General features: G+C 40.0%; 1 protein-coding gene across 4 annotated transcripts; it reads left to right on the plus strand.

Moving 5' to 3' along the window:
* Zfp51 (zinc finger protein 51) lies at positions 1-21,840 on the plus strand. 4 transcript variants are annotated; one of them, XM_039100166.2, is made up of 5 exons: positions 1-540; positions 2,766-2,830; positions 12,688-12,778; positions 17,850-17,976; positions 19,595-21,840. In XM_039100166.2, exons 3-5 carry the CDS (start codon positions 12,749-12,751, stop codon positions 21,667-21,669), a joined length of 2,232 nt encoding a protein of 743 aa, XP_038956094.1. In that variant the 5' UTR covers positions 1-540; positions 2,766-2,830; positions 12,688-12,748; the 3' UTR covers positions 21,670-21,840. The 4 variants fall into 4 exon arrangements, with proteins under 4 accessions (XP_038956094.1, XP_038956098.1, XP_038956096.1 ...); XM_039100168.2 differs by lacking the exon at positions 1-540 and adding an exon at positions 550-843; XM_039100170.2 differs by lacking the exon at positions 17,850-17,976 and having other exon boundaries at positions 6-540.
* Positions 21,841-25,546: the final 3,706 nt, after the last annotated feature.

Below are 25,546 nucleotides of genomic sequence, written 5' to 3' on the forward strand. Positions count from 1 at the left end.
TACAGCACAGAATGAATTCTGCCCTGGGCAGATAGCCAAAGGGTTGTTGACCACTGACTTCTTGAGACACCTACTTCTTTTCAAAATCCAAGTTCTTTACATGTCTCTTCCCAAGTCAAAACTCCAGGCTTTGCTTTTGGCTTCTCATGTTTGTGCTTTGGGGTTGGGACTCGGGCTTCTGAATTCAGTCTGTGTTGTTGTTTGGTATAAAGTATGCATTCCTGAGTCCAGTGGGGGTATTAGACGGCCTGTCTTTTATCTAAAGGGTTCTGTACTCACTACGGGGGTCAGATATCAGGGTGTAGAGTCGTACCAGATCCACTTCTGGTCTAGCAGCAAGCATGTGGGGAGGCTGGGCAAGCTGAGCTGTGTGGAAAGCAGTCTAAGACAAAGTGGGAGGGACCGGTCTCCGCAGGGCCGGGCCACTCGCCCGGAAACGGAGGGTGCAAGGATGTTTGTTGGACCTTACAGGGGTACAGTAGAAAGCGTTCCGAGTGGGAGGAGTTAGTGGGGTGACGTGAGCGGAAGCTGGAAAAGTAGGTGAGTGAAGCCAGGTAAATCGGGCTGAGAACCAAAGCCAAAAGTGTCAATGACCTGTTCTCGTCCAGAGCTCGCGGCCCTACACCGTGGGGAGTAGCATGGTGCAGGCCCGGGGGCGAGATTTGGAAGAAGCTAAAACTCCGGGCAACCGTGGTGCCGCGCGAGGCATCCTGGGAGAGTCAGCAGCTCAGCAGCTGAAACTATAGCCCCGCGTGCCTGAAACCTCCCAAGTCAGAGGAGCTGCGGGACTGGGAAACGGGCTGGAAGGGAGCAGGGTGTGATCAGTATTTCTGGTGTTCATAAGTAAGCTAGCTCTGAAATTTCGCTGTCATTTTCTTTCATTCTCGATGTATTTCAGCGCATACTGAAATAATCCTGATGTGTTTTTTCATTGATCATGTGATTTTCAAAATATAGGAATAGTAGAATATTTGAGTTTATCTATTGATATTTGTAAACCAGTGCTCTTTGTTGAGGTGTAAAGGACAAAGCTCTTTAAATTTACTTACACGTTAACTCCTCTGACATACCCGGGACATACTTGGTAACTTGACAGCCCAGAGAGATTTTAGCTACTAGTCATATAAGGAATGGCTGGAAATGTAATTGAATCTAAAAGTATATTTGTTGCGAGTTTCATAGATATAGTTTAAATGTAACTTTTAAAAGTAAACTGTTTTCTCGTTTATTTACGGTACATTGTCATGACTGTTTCCTCTCCTCCAAGTCCCTCACTCTTCCTCTCCTTCACTCCTCCCCTCCCCGACGCCTTCTTCCCCTTATCCTCAGAGAAGGGAAAGCCTCCCATGGATATCCGTCCTGTTTGGCACATCAAGATACAGTAGGATTAGGCATATCTCCTATGGAGGCTAGACAAGGCAGCCCAGTTAGGGAAAGGGGATCCAAAGGCAGTCAACAGAGAAACAGCCTCTGCTCCAGTTGTTAGGGGACCAACATGATGACCAAGTTGCACATCTGTTACAGTTCACAGTTAGAAAGAACATTATAAGCCAGCTGGTGTTGGCACAAGTCTTTTTTTTTTTTAAGATTTATTTATTTATTATATATAAGTACACTGTAGCTGTCTTCAGACACACCAGAAGAGGGCATCAGATATCATCATAGATGGTTGTGAGCCACCATGTGGTTGCTGGGAATTGAACTCAGGACCTCTGGAAGAGCAGTCAGTGCTCTTAACCACTGAGCCATCTCTCCAGCCCTGGCACAAGTCTTTAATCCCTACACTTGGGATACTGAGGCAGTTGGATCTGGGAGTTCCTTGACACCCTGGTACACACAGGGAGTTTAAGAACAGCCAGAGCCACAAAGAGAAATCGTGTCAGTGGGAAGAGGGAGAAGGAAAAGGAAAAAAAGAAATAAAACAGAAAGGGTAGTTTTATAGGATGGTACTATAAATCATCTGTCAAATAATTATTTTAACTCTTCTATATCAGTAAAAAGTCAGCAAAAGTCTTTTGTCTCCTCAGTTCTAGAAAACTACTCTGTCCATGAACACAAACTGTTTTTTGGTTTGGTTTGGTTTGATTTGGCTTGGTTCCTGTGTCTGCTGTGTCTGTGGCTTGAACCCATTGTGTTCTTCTGTCTGGCCCAGAACTCACTATGTAGACCAGGCTGGACTGGAAGTCACAGTTACACCTGACTCTGTCTCCTGTGTGCTAGGTTTAAGGTATGCACCAGGACCACTGTTCAAACTGCTGTTTTGTATTTTGTGGCTAGTTCACAGTCACTAGTGTGACTGTGGACTTCTGCCAGAAGGGGCAATGTCAGAACCATGTGGGGAGTGCTTTATACAGAGACTGGATGTTGCAGAGTTACAGTAGTCTGGCTTGTGTGAGTGAGAATAGTTTGCTTCAGCCCTCTTGCTCTTCCTCAGGGATTTGTGGCAAGTTACTATGCAAGAATGAGTTCTTTTGGGAGTGAAAGGCTTTCATCATTTTTAGTCCAGGATAAATTTAGAACCTCATTAATGTTTAATATTTTCATCCCAATCATTCAGTTCCATTTGTGCCCCTGAGATTTGACTGAGCTGTGATTGGAAGTGAGTTTTTGAGTTACAGTAACTGAAAATGCTTTCTAAATATTTTCAGTATTCCGACACTGCTTGACAATTGGGGGGTCACTGTAGAATTCTTTCTTCATCTACTGAGCACAGTACTGTGCTACAAATGCAGGTGCTTGCTGAAGAATCTCTTTCTCATGTACAGGGTCAATGATCACTCAGACCTGCTCCCCTGTGGACAGAACAAAGAGCCGGTAACTAAGGATCCAGGTATGTTGGAGCATTGGTGAAGGAATGGCAAGGCTTCAAATGAATGTGGAAGTGGGACATGAGATCAGTTTTGCCACAGTCTAGAAATAATTCTGGAGACTTCCGCTGAGAAAAATCTCCTTAGAGTTATCCTACTGTAGAGATGAGAAGACTTTCTACAGAAGAACTGATACTCGGAGGCAATAAAATGTTACCTGACTGTGCATGTGAGTGATGCTGTCCTTATTCTATGCGCATCACTGATCAGGTCTACACACCAATATTAAATGTCTTTCATTTCAGTGATTTTAATGTGTTATAAAATGATGAAAATTAATACTTCTAGATGGGATATTTAATGATGGAGCTTTTGGTATTTTAGCACATTCTATTCCTTTTCATTTTTTTAGATTTATTTATTTATTTATTTATTTATTTATTTATTTTAATGTATGTAAATACACTGTCACTGTCACTACCTTCAGATACACCAGAAGAGGGCATCGGATCCCATTACAGATCACTTTGAACCACCATGTGGTTGCTGGAAATTGAACTCAGGACTTCTAAAAGAGCAGACAGAGCTCTTAACCATTGAGTCATCTCTCCAGCCTTGATATTCTCTATCTTTTAGTGTTAATTCTTCTATTCCTGAAAATAATGCCGAGTTGTAATAAGAACCTGTATTTGCAGACAGGTAAAGTCTGTTTATCCTGTCTTCCCAGGGACATCTCCTATTGTCTGTTGTCATGACAGTTCCAAGTGGTTTCCATTTCTGTGATTGTAATATACTGTGAGATCAGCTCTAGATGTGATCCTCTTAGCATTTTCTAGCTCTGCGCTGCTCCTCCATACTTTCAGGATTGCTTTCTGTAAAATATACAAATAGGACTTAGTAGGAGTTGCTTGGAGACTTAGAGAAGATGAACCTCCTTCTAGGTTGTGTGTAAAAAGCATATGAGGCAGTGTGCCACTTTTCACATTTTATGTAGCCTCCTGTTTTCTGTCAAGGCAGGTCAGGGTCTGCTGTCAGATTTGCTGGCCTGCTGTTGCATGGAAAGTTAGGAGATATACTTCAGGCTCAAGGCAAGGGATTCTGTGGACCTTGATGGAAGGAACAGGGAGGCCTCTGGATGGGGAGAGATATCCTGTATAGATAGTTTCTGCTAGCTCGTGGTTTTGCTTCCTGACAGTGTGGTGTATAAAAAGGTTATGCAACATAAACTCGGGGCTGCTTCAGTGTTCACTAACAGTCCTCCAGAATCGATCTCCTGTCCCTGTGTCTTCTTTCTGCCTTCCTTTCTTTCTTTCTTTTTTTTTTAAAACTTGAGTATTTCTTATATACATTTCGAGTGTTATTCCCTTTCCCGGTTTCCGGGCAAACATCCCCCTCCCCCCTCCCCTTCCTTATGGGTGTTCCCCTCCCAACCCTCCCCCCATTGCCGCCCTCCCCCCCATAGTCTAGTTCACTGGGGGTTCAGTCTTAGCAGGACCCAGGGCTTCCCCTTCCACTGGTGCTCTTACTAGGATATTCATTGCTACTTATGGGGTCAAAGTCCAGGGTCAGGCCATGTATGGTCTTTAGGTAGTGGCTTAGTCCCTGGAAGCTCTGGTTGCTTGACATTGTTGTACATATGGGGTCTCGAGCCCCTTCAAGCTCTTCCAGTTCTTTCTCTGATTCCTTCAACGGGGGACCTATTCTCAGTTCAGTGGTTTGCTGCTGGCATTCGCCTCTGTATTTGCTGTATTCTTGCTGTGTCTCTCAGGAGCGATCTACATTCGGCTCCTGTCGGTCTGCACTTCTTTGCTTCATCCATCTTGTCTAATTGGGTGGCTGTATATGTATGGGCCACATGTGGGGCAGGCTCTGAATGGGTGTTCCTTCAGTCTCTGTTTTAATCTTTGCCTCTCCCTTCCCTGCCAAGGGTATTCTTTTTCCTCATTTAAAGAAGGAGTGAAGCATTCACATTTTGATCATCCGTCTTGAGTTTCATTTGTTCTAGGGATCTAGGGTAATTCAAGCATTTGGGCTAATAGCCACTTATCAATGAGTGCATACCATGTATGTCTTTCTGTGATTGGGTTAGCTCACTCAGGATGATATTTTCCAGTTCGATCCATTTGCCTACGAATTTCATAAACTTGTTGTTTTTGATAGCTGAGTAATATTCCATTGTGTAGATGTACCACATTTTCTGTATCCATTCCTCTGTTGAAGGGCATCTGGGTTCTTTCCAGTTTCTGGCTATTATAAATAAGGCTGCGATGAACATAGTGGAGCACGTGTCTCTTTTATATGTTGAGGCATCTTTTGGGTATATGCCCAAGAGAGGTATAGCTGGATCCTCAGGCAGTTCAATGTCCAATTTTCTGAGGAACCTCCAGACTGATTTCCAGAATGGTTTTACCAGTCTGCAATCCCACCAACAATGGAGGAGTGTTCCTCTTTCTCCACATCCTCGCCAGCATCTGCTGTCACCTGAGTTTTTAATCTTAGCCATTCTCACTGGTGTGAGGTGAAATCTCAGGGTTGTTTTGATTTGCATTTCCCTTATGACTAAAGATGTTGAACATTTCTTTAGGTGTTTCTCAGCCATTTGGCATTCCTCAGCTGTGAATTCTTTGTTTAACTCTGAACCCCATTTTTTAATAGGGTTATTTGTTTCCCTGCGGTCTAACTTCCTGAGTTCTTTGTATATTTTGGATATAAGGCCTCTATCTGTTGTAGGATTGGTAAAGATCTTTTCCCAATCTGTTGGTTGCCGTTTTGTCCTAACCACAGTGTCCTTTGCCTTACAGAAGCTTTGCAGTTTTATGAGATCCCATTTGTCGATTCTTGATCTTAGAGCGTAAGCCATTGGTGTTTTGTTCAGGAAATTTTTTCCAGTGCCCATGTGTTCCAGATGCTTCCCTAGTTTTTCTTCTATTAGTTTGAGTGTGTCTGGTTTGATGTGGAGGTCCTTGATCCACTTGGACTTAAGCTTTGTACAGGGTGATAAGCATGGATCGATCTGCATTCTTCTACATGTTGACCTCCAGTTGAACCAGCACCATTTGCTGAAAATGCTATCTTTTTTCCATTGGATGGTTTTGGCTCCTTTGTCAAAAATCAAGTGACCATAGGTGTGTGGGTTCATTTCTGGGTCTTCAATTCTATTCCATTGGTCTATCTGTCTTTCTCTGTACCAATACCATGCAGTTTTTATCACTATTGCTCTGTAATACTGCTTGAGTTCAGGGATAGTGATTCCCCCTGAAGTCCTTTCATTGTTGAGGATAGCTTTAGCTATCCTGGGTTTTTTGTTATTCCACATGAATTTGCAAATTGTTCTGTCTAACTCTTTGAAGAATTGGATTGGTATTTTGATGGGGATTGCATTGAATCTGTAGATTGCTTTTGGTAATATGGCCATTTTTACTATATTAATCCTGCCAATCCATGAGCATGGGAGATCTTTCCATCTTCTGAGGTCTTCTTCAATTTCTTTCCTCAGTGTCTTGAAGTTCTTATTGTACAGATCTTTTACTTGCTTGGTTAAAGTCACACCAAGGTACTTTATATTATTTGGGTCTATTATGAAGGGTGTCGTTTCCCTAATTTCTTTCTCAGCTTGTTTCTCTTTTGTATAGAGGAAGGCAACTGATTTATTTGAGTTAATTTTATACCCAGCCACTTTGCTGAAGTTGTTTATCAGCTTTAGTAGTTTTCTGGTGGAACTTTTGGGATCACTTAAATACACTATCAAATCATCTGCAAATAGTGATATTTTGACCTCTTCTTTTCCGATCTGTATCCCCTTGATCTTCTTTTGTTGTCTGATTGCTCTGGCTAGAACTTCAAGAACTATATTGAATAAGTAGGGAGAGAGTGGGCAGCCTTGTCTAGTCCCTGATTTTAGTGGGATTGCTTCAAGTTTCTCTCCATTTAGTTTAATGTTAGCAACTGGTTTGCTGTATATGGCTTTTACTATGTTTAGGTATGGGCCTTGAATTCCTATTCTTTCCAGGACTTTTATCATGAAGGGGTGTTGAATTTTGTCAAATGCTTTCTCAGCGTCTAATGAAATGATCATGTGGTTCTGTTCTTTCAGTTTTTTTATATAATGGATCACGTTGATGGTTTTCCGTATATTAAACCATCCCTGCATGCCTGGGATGAAGCCTACTTGATCATGGTGGATGATTGTTTTGATGTGCTCTTGAATTCGGTTTCCCAGAATTTTATTGAGTATTTTTGCGTCGATATTCATAAGGGAAATTGGTCTGAAGTTCTCTTTCTTTGTTGTGTCTTTGTGTGGTTTAGGTATAAGAGTAATTGTGGCTTCGTACAAGGAATTCGGTAGTGATCCATCTGTTTCAATTTTGTGGAATACTTTGGATAATATTGGTAAGAGGTCTTCTATGAAGGTTTGATAGAATTCTGCACTAAACCCATCTGGACCTGGGCTCTTTTTGGTTGGGAGACCTTTAATGACTGCTTCTATTTCCTTAGGAGTTATGGGGTTGTTTAACTGGTTTATCTGTTCCTGATTTAACTTTGATACCTGGTATCTGTCTAGGAAATTGTCCATTTCCTGCAGATTTTCTAGTTTTGTTGACTATAGGCTTTTGTAGTAGGATCTGATGATTTTTTACATTTCCTCTGTTTCTGTAGTCATGTCTGCCTTTTCGTTACTGATTTTGTTAATTTGTACACACTCTTTTTGTCCTCTCATTAGTTTGGCTAAGGGTTCATCTATCTTGTTGATTTTCTCAAAGAACCAACTTTTGGTTCTGTTGATTCTTTCTATGGTTCTTTTTGTTTCTACTTGGTTGATTTCAGCTCTGAGTTTTATTATTTCCTGCCTTCTACTCCTCCTGCGTGTATTTGCTTCTTTTTGTTCTAGAGCTTTTAGGTGTGCTGTCAAGCTGCTGACATATGCTCTTTCCTGTTTCTTTCTGTAGGCACTCAGCGCTATGAATTTTCCTCCTAGCACAGCTTTCATTGTGTCCCATAAGTTTGGGTATGTTGTACCTTCATTTTCATTAAATTCTAAAAAGTTTTTAATTTCTTTCTTTATTTCTTCCTTGACCGGGTTATCATTGAGTAGAGCATTGTTCAATTTCCACGTATATGTGGGCATTCTTCCCTTATTGTTATTGAAGACCAGTTTTAGGCCGTGGTGGTCCGATAGCACGCATGGGATTATTTCTATCTGTCTGTACCTGTTGAGGCCCGTTTTTTGACCAATTATATGGTCAATTTTGGAGAAAGTACCATGAGGAGCTGAGAAGAAGGTATATCCTTTTGCTTTAGGATAGAATGTTCTATAAATATCCGTTAAGTCCATTTGGCTCATGACTTCTCTTAGTCTGTTGACATCACTGTTTAATTTCTGTTTCCATGATCTGTCCATTGATGAGAGTGGGGTGTTGAAATCTCCCACTATTATTGTGTGAGGTGCAATGTGTGTTTTGAGCTTTAGTAAGGTTTCTTTTACGTATGTAGGTGCCCTTGTATTTGGGGCATAGATATTTAGGATTGAGAGTTCATCTTGGTGGATTTTTCCTTTGATGAATATGAAGTGTCCTTCCTTATCTTTTTTGATGACTTTTAGTTGAAAATTGATTTTATTTGATATTAGAATGGCTACTCCTGCTTGCTTCTTCTGACCATTTGCTTGGAAAGTTGTTTTCCAGCCTTTCACTCTGAGGTAGTGTCTGTCTTTGTCTCTGAGGTGTGTTTCCTGTAGGCAGCAGAATGCAGGGTCCTCGTTGCGTATCCAGTTTGTTAATCTATTTCTTTTTATTGGGGAGTTGAGGCCATTGATGTTGAGAGATATTAAGGAATAGTGATTATTGCTTCCCATTATATTCATATTTGGATGTGAGGTTATGTTTTTGTGCTTTCATTCTCTTTGTTTTGTTGCCAAGACGATTAGTTTTTTGCTTCTTCTAGTGTATAGCTTGCCTCCTTATGTTGGGCTTTACCATTTATTATCCTTTGTAGTGCTGGATTTGTAGAAAGATATTGTGTAAATTTGGTTTTGTCATGGAATATCTTGGTTTCTCCATCAATGTTAATTGAGAGTTTTGCAGGATACAGTAATCTGGGCTGGCATTTGTGTTCTCTTAGTGTCTGTATGACATCAGTCCAGGATCTTCTGGCCTTCATAGTTTCTGGCGAAAAGTCTGGTGTGATTCTGATAGGTCTGCCTTTATATGTTACTTGACCTTTTTCCCTTACTGCTTTTAATATTCTTTCTTTATTTTGTGCGTTTGGTGTTTTGACTATTATGTGACGGGAGGTGTTTCTTTTCTGGTCCAATGTATTTGGAGTTCTGTAGGCTTCTTGTATGCCTATGGGTATCTCTTTTTTTAGGTTAGGGAAGTTTTCTTCTATGATTTTGTTGAAGATATTTACTGGTCCTTTGAGCTGGGAGTCTTCACTCTCTTCTATACCTATTATCCTTAGGTTTGATCTCCTCATTGAGTCCTGGATTTCCTGTATGTTTTGGACCAGTAGCTTTTTCCGCTTTACATTATCTTTGACAGTTGAGTCAATGATTTCTATGGAATCTTCTGCTCCTGAGATTCTCTCTTCTATCTCTTGTATTCTGTTGGTGAAGCTCGTATCTACAGCTCCTTGTCTCTTCTTTTGGTGTTCTATATCCAGGGTTGTTTCTATGTGTTCTTTCTTGATTGCTTCTATTTCCATTTTTAATTCTTTCAACTGTTTGATTGTGTTTTCCTGGAATTCTGTCAGGGATTTTTGCGATTCCTCTCTGTAGGCTTCTACTTGTTTATTAATGTTTTCCTGTGTTTCCCTACGGGAGTTCTTCACGTCTTTCTTGAAGTCCTCCAGCATCATGATCAAATATGATTTTGAAACTAGATCTTGCTTTTCTGGTGTGTTTGGATATTCCATGTTTGTTTTGGTGGGAGAATTGGGCTCCGATGATGGCATGTAGTCTTGGTTTCTGTTGCTTGCGTTCCTGCGCTTGCCTCTCGCCATCAGATTATCTCTAGTGTTACTTTGTTCTGCTATTTCTGACAGTGGCTAGACTGTCCTATAAGCCTGTGTGTCAGGAGTGCTGTAGACCTGTTTTCCTCTCTTTCAGTCAGTTATGGGGACAGAGTGTTCTGCTTTCGGGCGTGTAGTTTTTCCTCTCTACAGGTCTTCTGCTGTTCCTGTGGGCCTGTGTCTTGAGTTCACCAGGCAGCTTTCTTGCAGCAGAAAAGTTGGTCTTACCTGTGGTCCCGAGGCTCAAGTTCGCTCGTGGGGTGCTGCCCACAGGCTCTCTGCAGCGGCAGCAACCAGGAAGATATGTGCCGCCCCTTCCGGGAGCTTCAGTGCACCAGGGTTCCAGATGGCCTTTGGTGTTTTCCTCTGCCGCCCGAGATGTGTGTGCAGAGAGCAGTCTCTTCTGGTTTCCCAGGCTTGTCTGCCTCTCTGAAGGTTTAGCTCTCCCTCCCACGGTATTTGGGTGCAGAGAACTGTTTATCCGGTCTGTTTCCTTCAGGTTCCGGCGGTGTCTCAGGCACTGGTCCTGCCGCTTTTGGGCCCTCCCCCACGGGAGCCCAGAGGCCTTATACAGTTTCCTCTTGGGCCAGGGATGTGGGCAGGGGTGGGCAGTGTTGGTGGTCTCTTCGGCTCTGCAGCCTCAGGAGTGCCCACCTGACCAGGCGGTTGGGTCTCTCTCTCACGGGGTCTGGGAGCAGAGAGCTACTGCAGGCCGGGATCCGCGGGTGTGGGACTTCCGGTAAACACAGGACGTGCCCGGTCCTAGAGGAATTCTGCCTCCGTGTGTCCCGAGCTCACCAGGCAGCTTTCTTGCAGCAGAAAATTTGGTCTTACCTGTGGTCCCGAGGCTCAAGTTTGCTCGTGGGGTGCTGCCCACGGGCTCTCTGCAGCGGCAGCAACCAGGAAGATATGCGCCGCCTCTTCCCTCTGCCTTCCTTTCTTTAATCCTCACTTCCCCTTAGGAACTGATAGACTCCTGTCACCAGTGGGTTCCGACAGTCTGCATTCTGGGTTTTGTAACATGCACTTCTGCTGACCAAGGACTTTGTGTCTAGAACCATCTTATCATGTGCTAATACTCTTTATATTAATTTATTTTATAATTTATATTTATTTATTTTAATACTTTGTCTTGATTTATTTCTTTCACTAGCATAATTGTGATCGTCTCACCTTCACTGTAGTCCATATTCATGGCATTTAAAAAATGATTCCTTCTTTCTCGGTATTTTGTATCTTTAGATATGAAGTAAAGCTTTTGTAGAAAAATAAGGGTTTTTTTTAAGATTTATTTTATTTATATGAGTACACTGTAGCTGTCTTCAGACACACAGAAGAGGGCATCGGATCCCATTTCAGATGGTTATGAGCCACCATGTGCTTGCTGGGAATCGAACTCAGGACCTCAGGAAGAGCAGACAGTGCTCTTAACCACTGAGCCATCTCTCCAGCTCCAAAAAATAAGTTTTAACCTCAGCTGTCGTTTTTCTTGTTCCGAATGCTGTAATCTGTTTACATGCTTAGCATAGGTAAAATTATCTATTTACATTTCAAGAAATTCCTGAAAGAAAACATCTATTGTTTAGGAATTTGAGTGTCGACAGTGTCTAGGAAGACACTGTATATTAAACTTACATTATCTTATGACCTACACTGTAGAACTCTAATAAGTGCACCTTCATCCTTCCAGCACCTGCTGAGCGTGGTCTGTTAAATCCATGTGCTTCTTTATTGATTATATAGTTGTATAAGGCTTTTTTGGTGGCTGGATATTAGTATGATTCTTGATGACTTTCTAGACAAAGTTACAGTTATTTTACCCTATTTCTTATATGTTTATGTCTTGCCTTTTTCCACAATACAGTTTTTCAATTTTCTCCTTCAAGTCATTTTTTCCCCTGGTATTTCCCCGTTTATTATTCCTCGATATCCCAAAAAAGTTGCTCCTTCCTTCCTTAAAGTTACTCCAGGTTGTGAACTCAGACCTGACAATTTGGAAAGGAACTTCCTATGAACGAGAACATGCAATGCCTGTCTTTCTGAGTCTGAGTCACTCTATTTAGAATCATTTTCTAGTTCTATCTATTTACCTGCAAACGTCTTGATTTCGATTTTCTTTACATCTCCTAGTGAATACTTACCTCATTTTCAGTTTCCATTCCTCAGATATTTAGGTCGTTTCCATTCTGTAGCTGTTGTGAATATAGCACCAATGAACATGAGTTAGCATGTATCTCTGTAACAGGATTTGAGTGTTTGTAACATATAGGAAGGAATAGAATTGCTGTGTCATATGCTACACTTATTTAACATGAGGATTTGCTTATTTAATTGAGGATTCTCCATATGGAAATCCACAGTGGACACATTTTATGCCCATGGGGTTTTTATTTCCAGTGCTTTTGTTTTTTAATGTTGCTGCTGTTTGGAATGTTGGTAGTATTCTTATTCCTCCTCCGTGTTAGTGCTTTGCTATCCTGCCTATAAATGAGTACTTCTAAGTTTTCTTGTAGTTGTCTATTCTTCACATGCAATGTATTATTTCTTATGGATAGTTCTTCTCTTGAACCTGTGTAAAATTTGCATCTGATTTATTATGTACTGTGCTGCTTTACAGAAATGAATTTTGTTAATCTGTCACAGATTATGACTCCATCAATTTAAAGAAACTATTTTTCTGATTGCAACAATATGGTTGATGTTGATTTTCTCTCTAAGTTTTCAATGTCTTTTCATGCTCTCCTGGCTTTGGGATTGCTGATTGACCACCAGGTAGTATTCTGTTGCTTGGGTCTTTTTAATGTGGTTTGAAACTGTTCTTTAATAGCTTTCAGTATTAATTTCTGCTTTTCTTTTCTGACCCCTTATATGAAAGGGCCACAGGTGGCTATTCATTGTACCTTAAAGAGAAATTCAAAGGAGAGAAACAGAAAGAAATGGATGATTCTCCAGTAAACATGTCCCAGGTCAGTAGTCATGTTCACTTTCTTTCTAGAAATGTTGTATCTTCAAATATTGCAAAACTTTAATTTTCTCCTTCTGATAATTTGCTTTAACCTGATTATAAAACACAGTGGAAACACACACAAAATCAAACACTAAAATTAACCAGACTGAAAGTCTATAGAACTAAATGAAATTATATATGGTTACATTGGTCATTGAGAACTAAAACTCTAGAGACATTCATTTAATCCAACAATTTGATGAATTTACCCACCACCAAAACCCCAAAAACCTGACAGAATTAGAACTGAAAAGCTGTCCTCTCAGTTCTACCTCATCCACTCATATTTAACTTTTTTTCTCCATATTTTACTGTGCTCACATATACATTATCTCCATATAGATATATTATTGGCTAAGTTATGCATATGAGAGAAAATGTAGTTTTTTTCTGACATTGTATGACCTTACTTAATATTCCACATTTTAAGCCTAGCCTTTTTCTACAACTTCTTGTTACATTTTTCTCATTAGCTGAATAGTATTCCATTTTTCCATTAACTTATTTATTTATTCCCTTTTTTGATCCCAATTGCTGCTCTGCCTCCTGTTTCCCCCATCATGTTGTCCCTCCCTCCCTCCCCCTCCCCCTTCTCTTCTAAGAGGGTAGAAGGCCCTCTGGTACATCAAGTCTCTACAGGACTTGGCCCATTCACTCCCACTGAGTTAAGACTCAACAGCCTAGTTAGGGAAATGGAATTCACAGGCAGGCAACAGATTTACAGACAGCCCCTGTGCCAATTGTTGGAGGACTCACACGAAGACTAAGTCCCATATCTGCTACATATGTGCAGAGGGCCTTGGGCTCAGCCTGTGTATGCCCTTGGGTTGGTGGTTCAGTTTCTGTGATTCCCCCAGGGGTCCAGGTTAGTTGACTCTGTTGGTCTTTTTAAAGAGTTCCTATCCTCTAATGGTCCTTCAATCCTTCCCCCAACTCTTCCGCAGGATTCCCTAAGCTCCATCCAATGTCTGGCTATGAGTTTCTGCTTCTGTTTCAGTGAGCTGGGCAGAGCGTCTCAAAGGACATTTATGCTAGGCTCTTGTCATCAAATTACTGGATAACAGAGTATCATTAACAGTGTCCAGTATTGGTGCTTGACCATGAGATGGTTCTCAAATTGGACCAGTTATTGGTTGGCCATTTTCTGTTCCATCTGTGTCCTTGAATTTCTTGTAGACGGTACACATTTTGTGGCTACAGTTTTGTGGGTGCATTAGTGTCCTTATCACTCCCACTGGGGGTCCTGCCTGGGTAGAGGAAGTAGTCAATTCAGGTTCCACGTCTTTATTGCTAGGAGTCTTAGCTAAAGTTACCCCCATAGACTCCTGGGAGGCTTCCCCATTTCAGGTCTCTGGCACATTTATAGATGCCCTCATCACCATCCTCGCCAGTCACCAATTTCCATTCATTCTCCCTGCCCTCTGGCCCTCTCTCCTCTTTCTCTCCACACCTGCTGCTGACCCTCCTCTATTCCCCTCCCCACCCACCTTCACCTCCCTCCATCTGCCTCCTCTGACTGTTTTATTCCGTCCCTCTTCTAAGTGAAAAGCATCCTTGCTTGGACCAACCTTCTTATTTAGCTTCTTTGAGTCTATGGAGAGTAGCCTGGTAATCCTGTACTTTATGGCTGATATCCACATATAAACAAGTACATACTTGTCTTAGTTAGGGTTTTATTGCTGTGAAGACCATGACCAAGGTAACTCTTATAAGAACAGCGTTTAATTGGGTCCAGCTTACAGAGTCACATGTTCAGTCCATTATCATCAAGTCAGGATCATGACAGTTCCCAGGCAGGCATGGTGCAAGAGGAGTTGAACATGAAGACTGGCATCCTCAGGCAGCTAGGAGGAAGCTCTTAAAGCCCACCTGCAGAGTGAGAGATACCCTTCAACAAGACCACACCTCCAAACAGTGCCACTCCCTGGATCAATCATATTAAAACCACTACAATATCATACATGTTCTTCTGGGCCTCAGTTATATCACTCAGGATGATATATTCTAGTTCCGTCATTTCCCTGCAAAATTCATGATGCTCTTGACTTTAATAGCTGATTAGTACTCCATGCTGTAAATGACCCACATTTTCTGTATCTGTTCTTCTAGTGAGGGGCATATGGGTTGTTTCCAGTTTCTGGGCTATTATGAATAAAGATGCTATGAGCATAGTGGAGCATGTGTCCCTGTGGTAGGGTGGGTCATCTTCAGATACATGCCCAGGACTGGTATAGGTGAGTCCTCAGGTAGAACTAGTCATAATTTTCTAAGAAACCACCAGGTTAATTTCCAGAGTGGTTATAAAAGTTTGCTTTCCCACCAGCAAGGGAGGAGTGTTTGCCTTGCTCTACATCCTTGCCAATATTAGTTGTTTTTTACCTTAGCTATTCTGATGGGTAGAAGATGGAATCCCAGCATCTTTTTCATTTGCATTTTCTGGATGATTCAGTACATTGAATTTTTCTTTAAGTGTGTCTCTGCCATTCGATATTCTGCTGTTGAGAAGTCTCTCTTTAGCTCTGTACCCCAGTTTTTCATCAGGTTATTGGTTTGTTGGTGTCTAACTACTTGAGTTCTTTATATATTTTAGATATTAGCCCTGTGTCAGATATAGGGTTAGTAAAGATCTTTTACCAATCTGTAGGCTACCATTTTGTTCTATTAATAGGCTTTTCAGTTTCATAAGGTCCCATTTTTCAGTTGTTGATCTTCGTGTCTGAGACACCGATGTTCTCGTCAGGAAGTTATCCTGTACCAATGACTATTTCCCACTTTCTAATCTGTTAGATTTAGTATATCCAGTTTTATGCTGATGCCATTGTTCCACTTGGTCTTGAGTTTTGTGCAATGTAATAGATGTGGATCTATTTGCATTCTTCTGTATGCAGACATCCAGTTAGACCGGCACCATTTCTTAAAGATGCTTTCCTTTTTCCATTGTATGGTTTGACTTCTTTGTCAAAAATTAAGTGTCCATATGTATATGTGTTTATTTCTGGGTCTTCAGTTCGATACTGTTAAGCAACCTCTCTCTTTCAGTACAAATACCATGCAGCTTTTATTACTATTGCTCTGTAACACAGCTTGAAATCAGGGATGGTGATACCTCCAGAGGTCATTTATTGTATAGGATTGCTTTAGCGGTCCTGGGTGTTTCCATAGAAAATGTGAATTGTTTTGTCAAAGTCTATAAAGTATTATGTTAGAACGTTGATGGAAATTACACTAAATCTGTAGGTTGCTTTTGGCAAGATGTCCATTTTCACTATGTTAATGCTACTGATTCATGAGCATGGGAGATCTTTCCATCTTCTAATATCTTCTTTAATTTCTTTCTTCAGAGACTTGAAGTTCTTGTCATACAGATCTTTTACTTGCTTGGTTAGTGTTACAACAAGATAATTATATTATTTGTGGTAATTGTGAGGAATATTGTTTCCCTTAATTCTTTTTTTTTAAAGATTTATTTATTTATTATATATAAGTACACTGTAGCTGTCTTCAGATACACCAGAAGAGGGCATTGGATCTCTTTACAGATGGTTGTGAGCCACCATGTGGTTGCTGGGAATTGAACTCATGACCTCTGGAAGAGCAGTCGGGTGCTCTTAACCGCTGAGCCATCTCTCCAGCCCCCCTTAATTCTTTCTCAATCCATTTATCATCTGTATAAGAGAAGGCTACTGTTTTTTTGTTTTGTTTTGTTTTTTTGTTTTTTGTTTTTTGTTTTTAGTTAAATTTGTATCCATTCACTTTTCTGAAGGTGTTTCTCAACTGTAGGAGTTCTTTGGTAGAATTTTTTGGAGTCACTTATGTATACTATCATAACATGTTTGAATAGTGATACTTTGACTTTTTCCTTTCCAATTTGTATCCCATTGATCTCCTTTAGTTGTCTTATTCTTCTAGCTAGAAATTCATGTACTATATTGAAGAGATATGGAGAAAATAGACAGTCTTACTTTGTCCAATTTTGGTGAATTATTTAAGTTTTTATCCATTTAATTTGATGTTATCTCTTGGCTTGCTGTACATTGCTTTCATTGTTTTTAAGTATGTTCCTTGTACTTCTGGTCATTCCAAGACATTTAAAATGAAGAGGTGTTAGATTTTTGTCAAAGGCCTTTTCAACATCTAATGGGATGATCATGTGGGTTTTTTTCTTTTACTTTGTTTATATGGTGCGCTACATGGATGGTTTTTGGTATATTGAACCATCCTTGTATCTCTGGGATGTAGCCTACTTGATCATGGTGGATGATGTTTTTAATGTGTTCTTGAATTCCATTTGCAAGTATTTTACTGAGTATTTTTGCATCAGTGTTTATAAGGGACATTAATATGAAATCTATTTTTTTGTTGTTGTTGTTCTTGTTTTGAGTCTTTCTGTGGCCTCATAGAATGAGTTTGGCAATCTTCCTTCAGTTTCTATTTTATAGAACAGTTTCAGGAGTATTGGTATTAGCTCTTTGAAAGTCTGGTAGAATTCTATGCTTAAACCATCTGGCCTTGCCCTTTCTTTGATTGGGAGACGTTTAATGACTGCTTCTATTTCCTTGGTGGTTATGGGATTATTTAGACAATTTAATTGATCTTGATTTAACTTTGATAAATGATGTCTATCTAGAAAATTATTCATTTCACTTAGATTTTCCAGTTTTGTAGAGTATAGGGTTTTGAAGTAAGACCTAATAATATTTTTAATTTCCTCAATGTTTGGTGTTATGTCTCCCTATTCCTTTCTGTTTTTGTTAATTTGGATACTGTCTCTGTGCCTTTTAGTTAGATTGTACACTGTGGTCCTTTGGGACATATCAGGTAGATAATCATCAAATGTATATCTTGTTTCATGGATATGCTTGTAAGACTCTTGTGTCATCCTGTTTTTACAGAGGTAGTACATTCATTATAGAGTGACTATATTAGAAATCATTTCTTTGAGTAATGTCCTTCGTTCATCTACATTCCATCATTTCCAGAGAAGCACTGTGCCCAGCATCACATGGTCACTCTGTGCATTTTTGTTTCAGTGTCTGTTGACATTCAGGGATGTGGCTGTGGACTTCCCTCAGGAGGAGTGGGAATGCCTGGACTCTACTCAGAGGGCTTTGTACATTGATGTGATGTTGGAGAATTACAGAAACCTGGTCTCTGTTGGTGAGAACATTTTGCTTTAGGAACTATCAACTCATCTTTTGTGTGTCCTGACTTTATACATAGTAAAATTCTTTGTTAAAGCTCTTTGGAAACAACATGAAAATCGAGAAAGTTGGATAGTAGAAAAGAACTTTTCATGGTATTTGATTTTTACTTTCCATTTGTATTTTAGATGTTTCATGCACCCTTTATTTTGTTCCCACAATGCAATCAGCAACATAGTATTACACAATATTTATCTTCATATCTTAGAGTTCCATGTCTATCATTGTAATTACATGATTTTAATTGTGGAAAAAAACCCTTAATATGCAAACTGAAATTTCTCCCTATATATGCTAAAGATTCTGACAGGAAATAGCAATTGGGAATCCATTCCTGGATTCTTCTATTTTGTGTTGTCTTTATGTACTGAGGAGAGTATTGTCTAAGCCTGTATTCTTTCTAAAAATTTTAGCATGAGTCATGGGCTACCTCACAAAACTTGTGGATTATTGTATGTACTGTAGGCCTGGTTACCTGTCTGGAACAAGTGAGTTTTCTCTGGAAGGTAGAAAGGAGAGAGGAGCCATAACTAGGATGGGTTAGTGAATGAGAAGAACAACTGAGAAGGATTCAAGTGAAAGAGAAAGCAAGAATGGAAAACACATTTTCTGCATTCAGTTTCACTTGAAATGATACCCAAATGTTTAGCTTATTATAATATCCTGGTCCCGGTTGCATCTTGCTTGCTGTAATTGTTAGAAGACATTGTGCCTTACTTCACCTAAATTGTGGTCATTTAGTGACAGTATAAAATGCAGATTAACTTGACTATGCTGATATCAGATTGTTTACTTTAAAAATTATCAGTGTAACGTGAGTCCATGAAGTAGCATTATTCTGCAATTGCCTTCCTTTACGTCCTTCATTTTTGTCTGTGGAGAAAACACAGAAACCCTTGGGCAAGAAAATGCCAAGAAACAGTGTACCATGTAAGCTTAAGAACATCCCTATAAAGAAAGTTAAAAAACACAGCAATGTGAGTAGCTCAGACAGTAGAGGAAAGAGATAAGCAATAGTTGCCCATGATAGCCCTACTTCAAATGATCTAGACTCTAGGCTCTTTATTCTAGAGCCTCTGACATCTGGCAAAATATTCTCTTTACTTCCTTATTTTTGAGGAATCTAGTGTGGTATTTTTTAGAAAAAATATTAACCCTTTGAGGCTTTTAAGTAAGCCTTTAACATTAGAAAGATTTGCATCTTCTGAACTGTACCCTTCATTGAACAAACACTGTGAACCTGGATTGCATTACACTCTTCTTGATCAATTTCTGAATAGACATGTGTATTCTAAATATGATCAGTCAGTGAGCTTCACCCCAAAGGTAATTACTGACTCTTCAAGTGTTGGTCCATCTTGAGCCATCAAACATTTTCCATGAGATGCCAAATTTATTATCCATTACAGATCCTTGAAGGCTGTCAGGCTGGATTTGTGATAATACATAAAATTACAGTGAAAGAAACATGTGTAAGTCTAATAGTTTCTAGCTGACTTTAGGGAGACAGTCATTTATCAAATGTTTAAACACAGAACAAGCCCTATTAATCTGAATTATACTCATTTTTTCAGAGAACTACTGCATATGTGATGCTACCTATCAGCATGTGAAGACTGACAAGGAGTCTCATCATTTTAATGAATTTGGCGAAATGCTTCCTGAACCTTCCCACAGTGCACTTTATAAAACAAGTGACGCTACAGAAACCTCTAATAACTACACATGCTGTAAGGAAAGGGATGCCTCTGTTTGCTTGTCAAATCGAGATAGTCATAAAAGCGCTCCCACTGGAGAAGAACCTTGTGAATCTAAAGACTATGAGAAATCTCTAACTTTGTGTTCCGTCATTAGTCAGGATCAGAGACTCTACACTGCGAAGAAAGAGCAGAGACAGGAAGTATATGATGACTATTTCAGCTCTGCTTACAGTCTCATGCAACAAACAGTCTACATTAAAGAGAAACCACACCAGTGTGGCAAATGTGGGAAATGCTTCAGTACCTCCTCAAGCCTCACTGTCCATCAGAGAATTCATACCAGAGAGAAACCCTACAAGTGCAATATTTGTGATAAATCCTTTACCCAGTGCACGCATCTGAAAATACATCAAAGACGTCATACTGGGGAGAAACCTTACAAATGTAAAGAATGTGAAAAGTCATTTGTTCAGTTGTCAGCACTTAAAAGTCATCAGAAATTGCATACTGGAGAGAAGCCTTACAAATGTAAGGAGTGTGACAAATCCTTTGCCCACTATCCCAATTTCAGGACACATCAGAAAATCCATACTTCTGAGGAACATTGTAGTTGTCCAGAATGTGGCAGGGAATTTCATCAGCTTTCACACTTTAGAAAACATTACAGACTCCATACTGGAGAGAAGCCTTACAAGTGCAATGAGTGTGGCAGATCCTTTACCCACTATGCATCATTAAGGTGGCATCAGAAAACTCATTCTCCAGAGATGCATCATGAATGCAAAGAATGTGGTAAGGCCTTTATTGAATTATCACATCTTAAAAGGCATTATAGAATCCATACTGGTGAAAAGCCTTACAAATGTGAGATATGTGACAAATCCTTTACTACAACCACAACTCTTAAAACACATCAGAAAATTCACACTGGAGAGAAACCTTATAAATGTAGGGAGTGTGACAAATCATTTATTCATAGTTCACATCTTCGAAGACATCAGAGTATTCATACTGGAGAGAGACCTTACAAATGTAAGGAATGTGACAAATCTTTCCGTGAGAACTCCACTCTTAGAGAACATGAGAAAAGTCATACTGAAGAGAAAACTTACAAATGTAGAGAATGTGACAAATCCTTTACTCAGCGTGCATATCTTAGAAACCATCATAACAGAGTTCACACTGGAGAGAGACCTTATGAATGTAAAGAATGTGGAAAATCTTTTATTACCTGCTCAACTCTTAAAATACATCAGACAATTCATACTGGAAAGAAACCCTACAAATGTATGGAATGTGAGAAATCCTTTACCCATAATTCATATCTTAGAACACATCAGAAAGTTCACACTGGAGAGAGACCTTACAAGTGTAAGGAATGTGACAAATCTTTTACTAGCTGTTCAACTCTAAAAGCACATCAGAATATTCATAGTGGAGAGAAACCTTACAAATGTATAGAATGTGACAAATCCTTTACTCAGGCCTCACATCTTAGAACACATCAGAGAGTTCATACCGGCGAGAGACCTTACAGATGTATAGAATGTGATAAATCTTTTACTAGGTATTCTCACCTTAGAGAACATCAGAAAATTCATAGCGGAGAGAAACCTTACAAATGCAGAGACTGTGACATATCGTTTAACCAGATTTCAAATCTCAGAAGACATCAGAAACTTCATACTGGAGAGAAACCTTACAAATGTATGAAATGTGACAAGTCCTTTACTCATAACTCAAATTTTAGAACACATCAAAGAACTCATACTGGAGAGAAACCTTATAGATGTACAAAGTGTGACAAATCTTTTACTAGGTGCTCCTACCTTAGAGCACATCAGAAAATTCATACTGGAGACAAACCTTACAAATGTATGGAATATGACGACTCCTATGCCCAAGACTCACATGTTAAAAGACATCAGAGAGTTCATACTGGAGAGTAACATACCATTGTAAATAATGTAACATAGCATTTATCCAGTATTTTCTCTACTTACAAATTCTAACTATATTCATAAAAGAAAATTAAGAATAAGCAACATGGGAAAACCATTAATGAACTTTTATATTTTTTAAAATAATGCTAAAATAAAAATTTGCCTATTGTGTCAAAAGCTTTCTCTCTCTCTCTCTCTCTCTCTCTGTGTGTGTGTGTGTGTGTGTGTGTGTGTGTGTGTGTGTGTGTGTGTGTGCATGTGCACACGTGCACTTTTGTCATTGTGCACTACATGGATGCCTGGTACCTCAGAGGGGGAAATAAGTTGTGAACTGCTTTTGTGTGTGTGTGTGTGTGTGTGTGTGTGTGTGTGTGTGTGTGTGTGTGTGTGTGTGTGAGACAGAAACAGGTGGATCTTTAAATTCAGGTCAGCCTGGTCTATAGTGCATATTCTAAAACAGGGCTATAGAGAAAAACCCATCTAAGAAAAATCAAAACAATATTTGGTGGTTTGAATTTGCTTGGCCCATGGCAAGTGACACTATTAGGCAGTGTGGAAATGATTTACTGTTGGGATGGGCTTTGAGATCCTATGCTCAAGATCTGCCCAGTGCAGAAGAGCCATACTTACTGCCATGATGATAATGGACTCAAACTTTAAGACAGCCCCCAATTAACTAGTGTCCTTTGTAAGAGTTGACTTGGTTTATGGTGCCTCTTCACAGCAATGGAAACCTGAAGACCGAAGTTGGTAAGAGGAGTGGGTTATAGTTGTGACAGGTCTGACCATGCTTTTGTTTGGAAGAAAGTGGATTTGGGGACTTTGGATATGGAAACCAGTGGAATGCTTTAAGTGGGGCTTCCTGGACTATCCTATTAGGAATATGAAAGACTTGTTGGTGAGCGAGATTTGAACTATGGAAGCCTGGCTCTAGAGGTTTCAGAGAAGAATTTTAATATGTGTCCAAGATACTGTCACATTTGGGGGGAAAATGTGGCTGCTTGTCTGAAGTATCTGCCTCAGGTTAAGGTGAAGAGTCAAATTAATGCATTGTCAAAGGAAATCTCAAAACAACCCAGTTTAGACTCCGTGCTGTGGTTTACTCTCATGAACATTTTGATGAAGCATAGCAAGCTTAGAAAGGAAAAATACAAAAATATATGGTACAAAGATTAAAAGCGACAAGGGAGCACAACAGCTAAATCCTGTATTCCAGGAGATAAACAGATTAAGGAAATGGTGACTGCTGGTTTGAGTATGCTTGACCCAAGGAGTGGCACTATTTGGAGGTGTGGCTTTGTTGGAGGAAGTGTGTCACTGAGGGTGTGGCCTTTAAGACCCTCTTCCTAGCTGCCTGGAAGCCAGTCTTCTAGCAGCCTTCAGATGAAGATGTAGAAATCTTAGCTACTGTACCATGCCTGCTTAGACACTGCCATGCTCCCACCTTGATGATAATGGAATGAAACTCTGAACCTGTAAGCCAGCCCCAATTAAATGTTGTCCTTATAAAAGTTGCATTGGTTATGGTGTCTGTTCACAGCAACAAAACCCTAAGACTGAATTTGAGGGCAAGATCCAACCCATCTAAACTTACTGGCTGTGCATTCAACATTGAACAGGGAATAGTTACATCATGGTAGGTATTATTAGTAGTTGGTCATTGTTTTTATTTGGTCTTCTAATCTGGAATGAACCACAATCCAGAAATGGATGACACATACTTTTGATCTAGATTTTGATGAGTTGTGGCCATGAAAAGCTTAGGCCCAGGCATGGTGGTACACACCTCTAATCCCAGGAAGGAAAAGTAAGCAGATCTTGAGTTCAAGGCTAACCTGGAACAGAGCAAGTTTCAAGTAAAGAAAAGCTTCAGTCCAGACACCATAATTCATGACTTTAATCCCACAATTTAGAAGACATAGGCATGCAGATCTATGAGTCCAAAGTCAGTTTACAGAGCAAGTTCCAGGACAGCTAAGCTTAGGCAGTCAGGGATGTAATAAAACAAAAGGGGGCTGGCAAACAGCAGAACTTGGCAGGATTGGCCAAGTGGCTCTGGCTTTAGAGTCAAGAGTAGAAGGAGACTACTGAGACAATTGATGATGGTTAGCTGGAGCTAAGAAATTAGTGTTTATTAATAAGAGACCAGTCTCACGAGGTGAAATCTGGAAAGTGTTTTCTGAGAGCACAAAGAAGCTGTGTTGCAGAGACAAGCAAGGTTGTACCTCGTGCTGCAGCTGGATTTGTAATGTGTACGAGTCACCCAGGTGGTAATTGATTTGAGGGCATGAAGGAGTCATGGAAAGCAGCTGAAGCTTGGCACTGTGAGAGGTCAGGAAAGGGCACTGGTGAAAGTGCAACCTCAGTTGCAGTTGATGGCCCAGGACTAAAGGGGCTGTGCAAAGAAGTTTAAGCTTGGCACCATGAAGAGAGCCTATGAGAGGCTACTGGTGAAACACAGTGTCTTAGGGTTTTCATTCCTGTTAAGAGACACCTTGACCAAGGCAACTCTTATAAGTGGCATTTCATTGGGCTAGCTTACAGGTTCAGAACTTAAGTACATTATCATCAAGGTAAGAGCACAGCAGCTTCCAGGCAGTCATGGAACAGGACGAGCTGAGAGTTCTACGACTTCATCCAAAGCAAGCTAGAAGACACTACTAGTAAGTATGACCTTGTTGAAGGAAATTAATCATTATGGGGGTGAGGTTTTGAGGTCCTATGTTCAAGCTCCACCCAATGTGGAAGAGCCAGTCTTCTTCCTGATTGTCTTAAGATCAAGATGTTGAATTCTTGATTTCTCCAGCACCATGTCTGCCTGCAGACTAGCATACTTCCTGCATGGTAATAATGGACTCAACTTCTGAAAGTGTAAACCAGCCTCAATTAAATGTTGTTCTTCATAAGAGTTGCCATGGTTATGATGTCCCTTCACAGAAACAGAAACTAACAAGACACAATAACAAACAAACAAACAAACAAACAAATAAATAAATAAATAAATAAACAACAAAAAAAGGAAATCTTTGAGGACATGAAGAAATTCATTTCACCCAACTGAAGAAAAATTGGGAAGTAAATTAGAAAGATATTGCTGCCATTAATAACCAGTCTACCCTTGAGGAGGTAAAGGAGACTCAGGGACTTTCTGTATCCATGATGAAATGGTAATTGTTCCAAATTTACATAGTTGCTTCTTAGTACTTTCTGCACAGTTATGGGTCTCTGCATTACCCACATCCTCCTGGATAAGGAGGCTTCTTTCACAAAGCTGGAGAATACTACAAACTGATAATTATAGACCTTAATATTTTGCTGGCAGATTAACAGCATAGTCATTAGAAAAACTTGACTAAGTTCAACACTTGGAATACTTACCAAGGATGGTTTTGGCCATGGCACGAATTTATATCTATAGTACAGGCTTCAATTTTTGTCAAGAGAGAGATTGGTTCTGCTCATAAATAGTCATGTCACTATTGTATCAGTACACACATCCTGTCCAGTCACTTGGTATTATAGAATATAGGGTTTGAGATTGTTCTCTCTGTCTCTCACAACCAAAGTGTTAGGTGTCTTTAGCAACGCTGTAGAGCACTGGCAATGACCTCTTCTGTTTGAAATTCCTTCAGATTCCCTGACTAATAAGTCCTCAGCAGAAAACCAGTACATGGTAGAGAGAGTTATATTGAACAGCCTTGGTCTCTGGGAGCAACATTATTTACCCATGTGTAATACCGTTGTTCAAAGATTTTTAAGTGATATTTTCCTTAATTTGTAAAGTAGTGGGATTTCATGAAACTTTTTCATATTTATTTTGGTTACTCCACCCACTCTTCCTCATTTCTTCCTCATCCACAGTTACACAATTAACACACATTAC

This window comes from Rattus norvegicus, chromosome 1, assembly GCF_036323735.1.
Source record: "Rattus norvegicus strain BN/NHsdMcwi chromosome 1, GRCr8, whole genome shotgun sequence".
Lineage (NCBI taxonomy): Eukaryota > Metazoa > Chordata > Mammalia > Rodentia > Muridae > Rattus > Rattus norvegicus.

What these genes read in the sequence shown, in the direction of transcription:
- Zfp51 (XM_039100166.2), top strand. Translation starts at nt 12,749, where the DNA reads ATGGATGATTCTCCAGTAAACATGTCCCAG. An exon ending in CTCCAGTAAACATGTCCCAG is followed by an intron (nt 12,779 to 17,849) that starts GTCAGTAGTCAT and finishes TTTTTGTTTCAG; the next exon opens with TGTCTGTTGACATTCAGGGA. An exon ending in CAGAAACCTGGTCTCTGTTG is followed by an intron (nt 17,977 to 19,594) that starts GTGAGAACATTT and finishes TCATTTTTTCAG; the next exon opens with AGAACTACTGCATATGTGAT.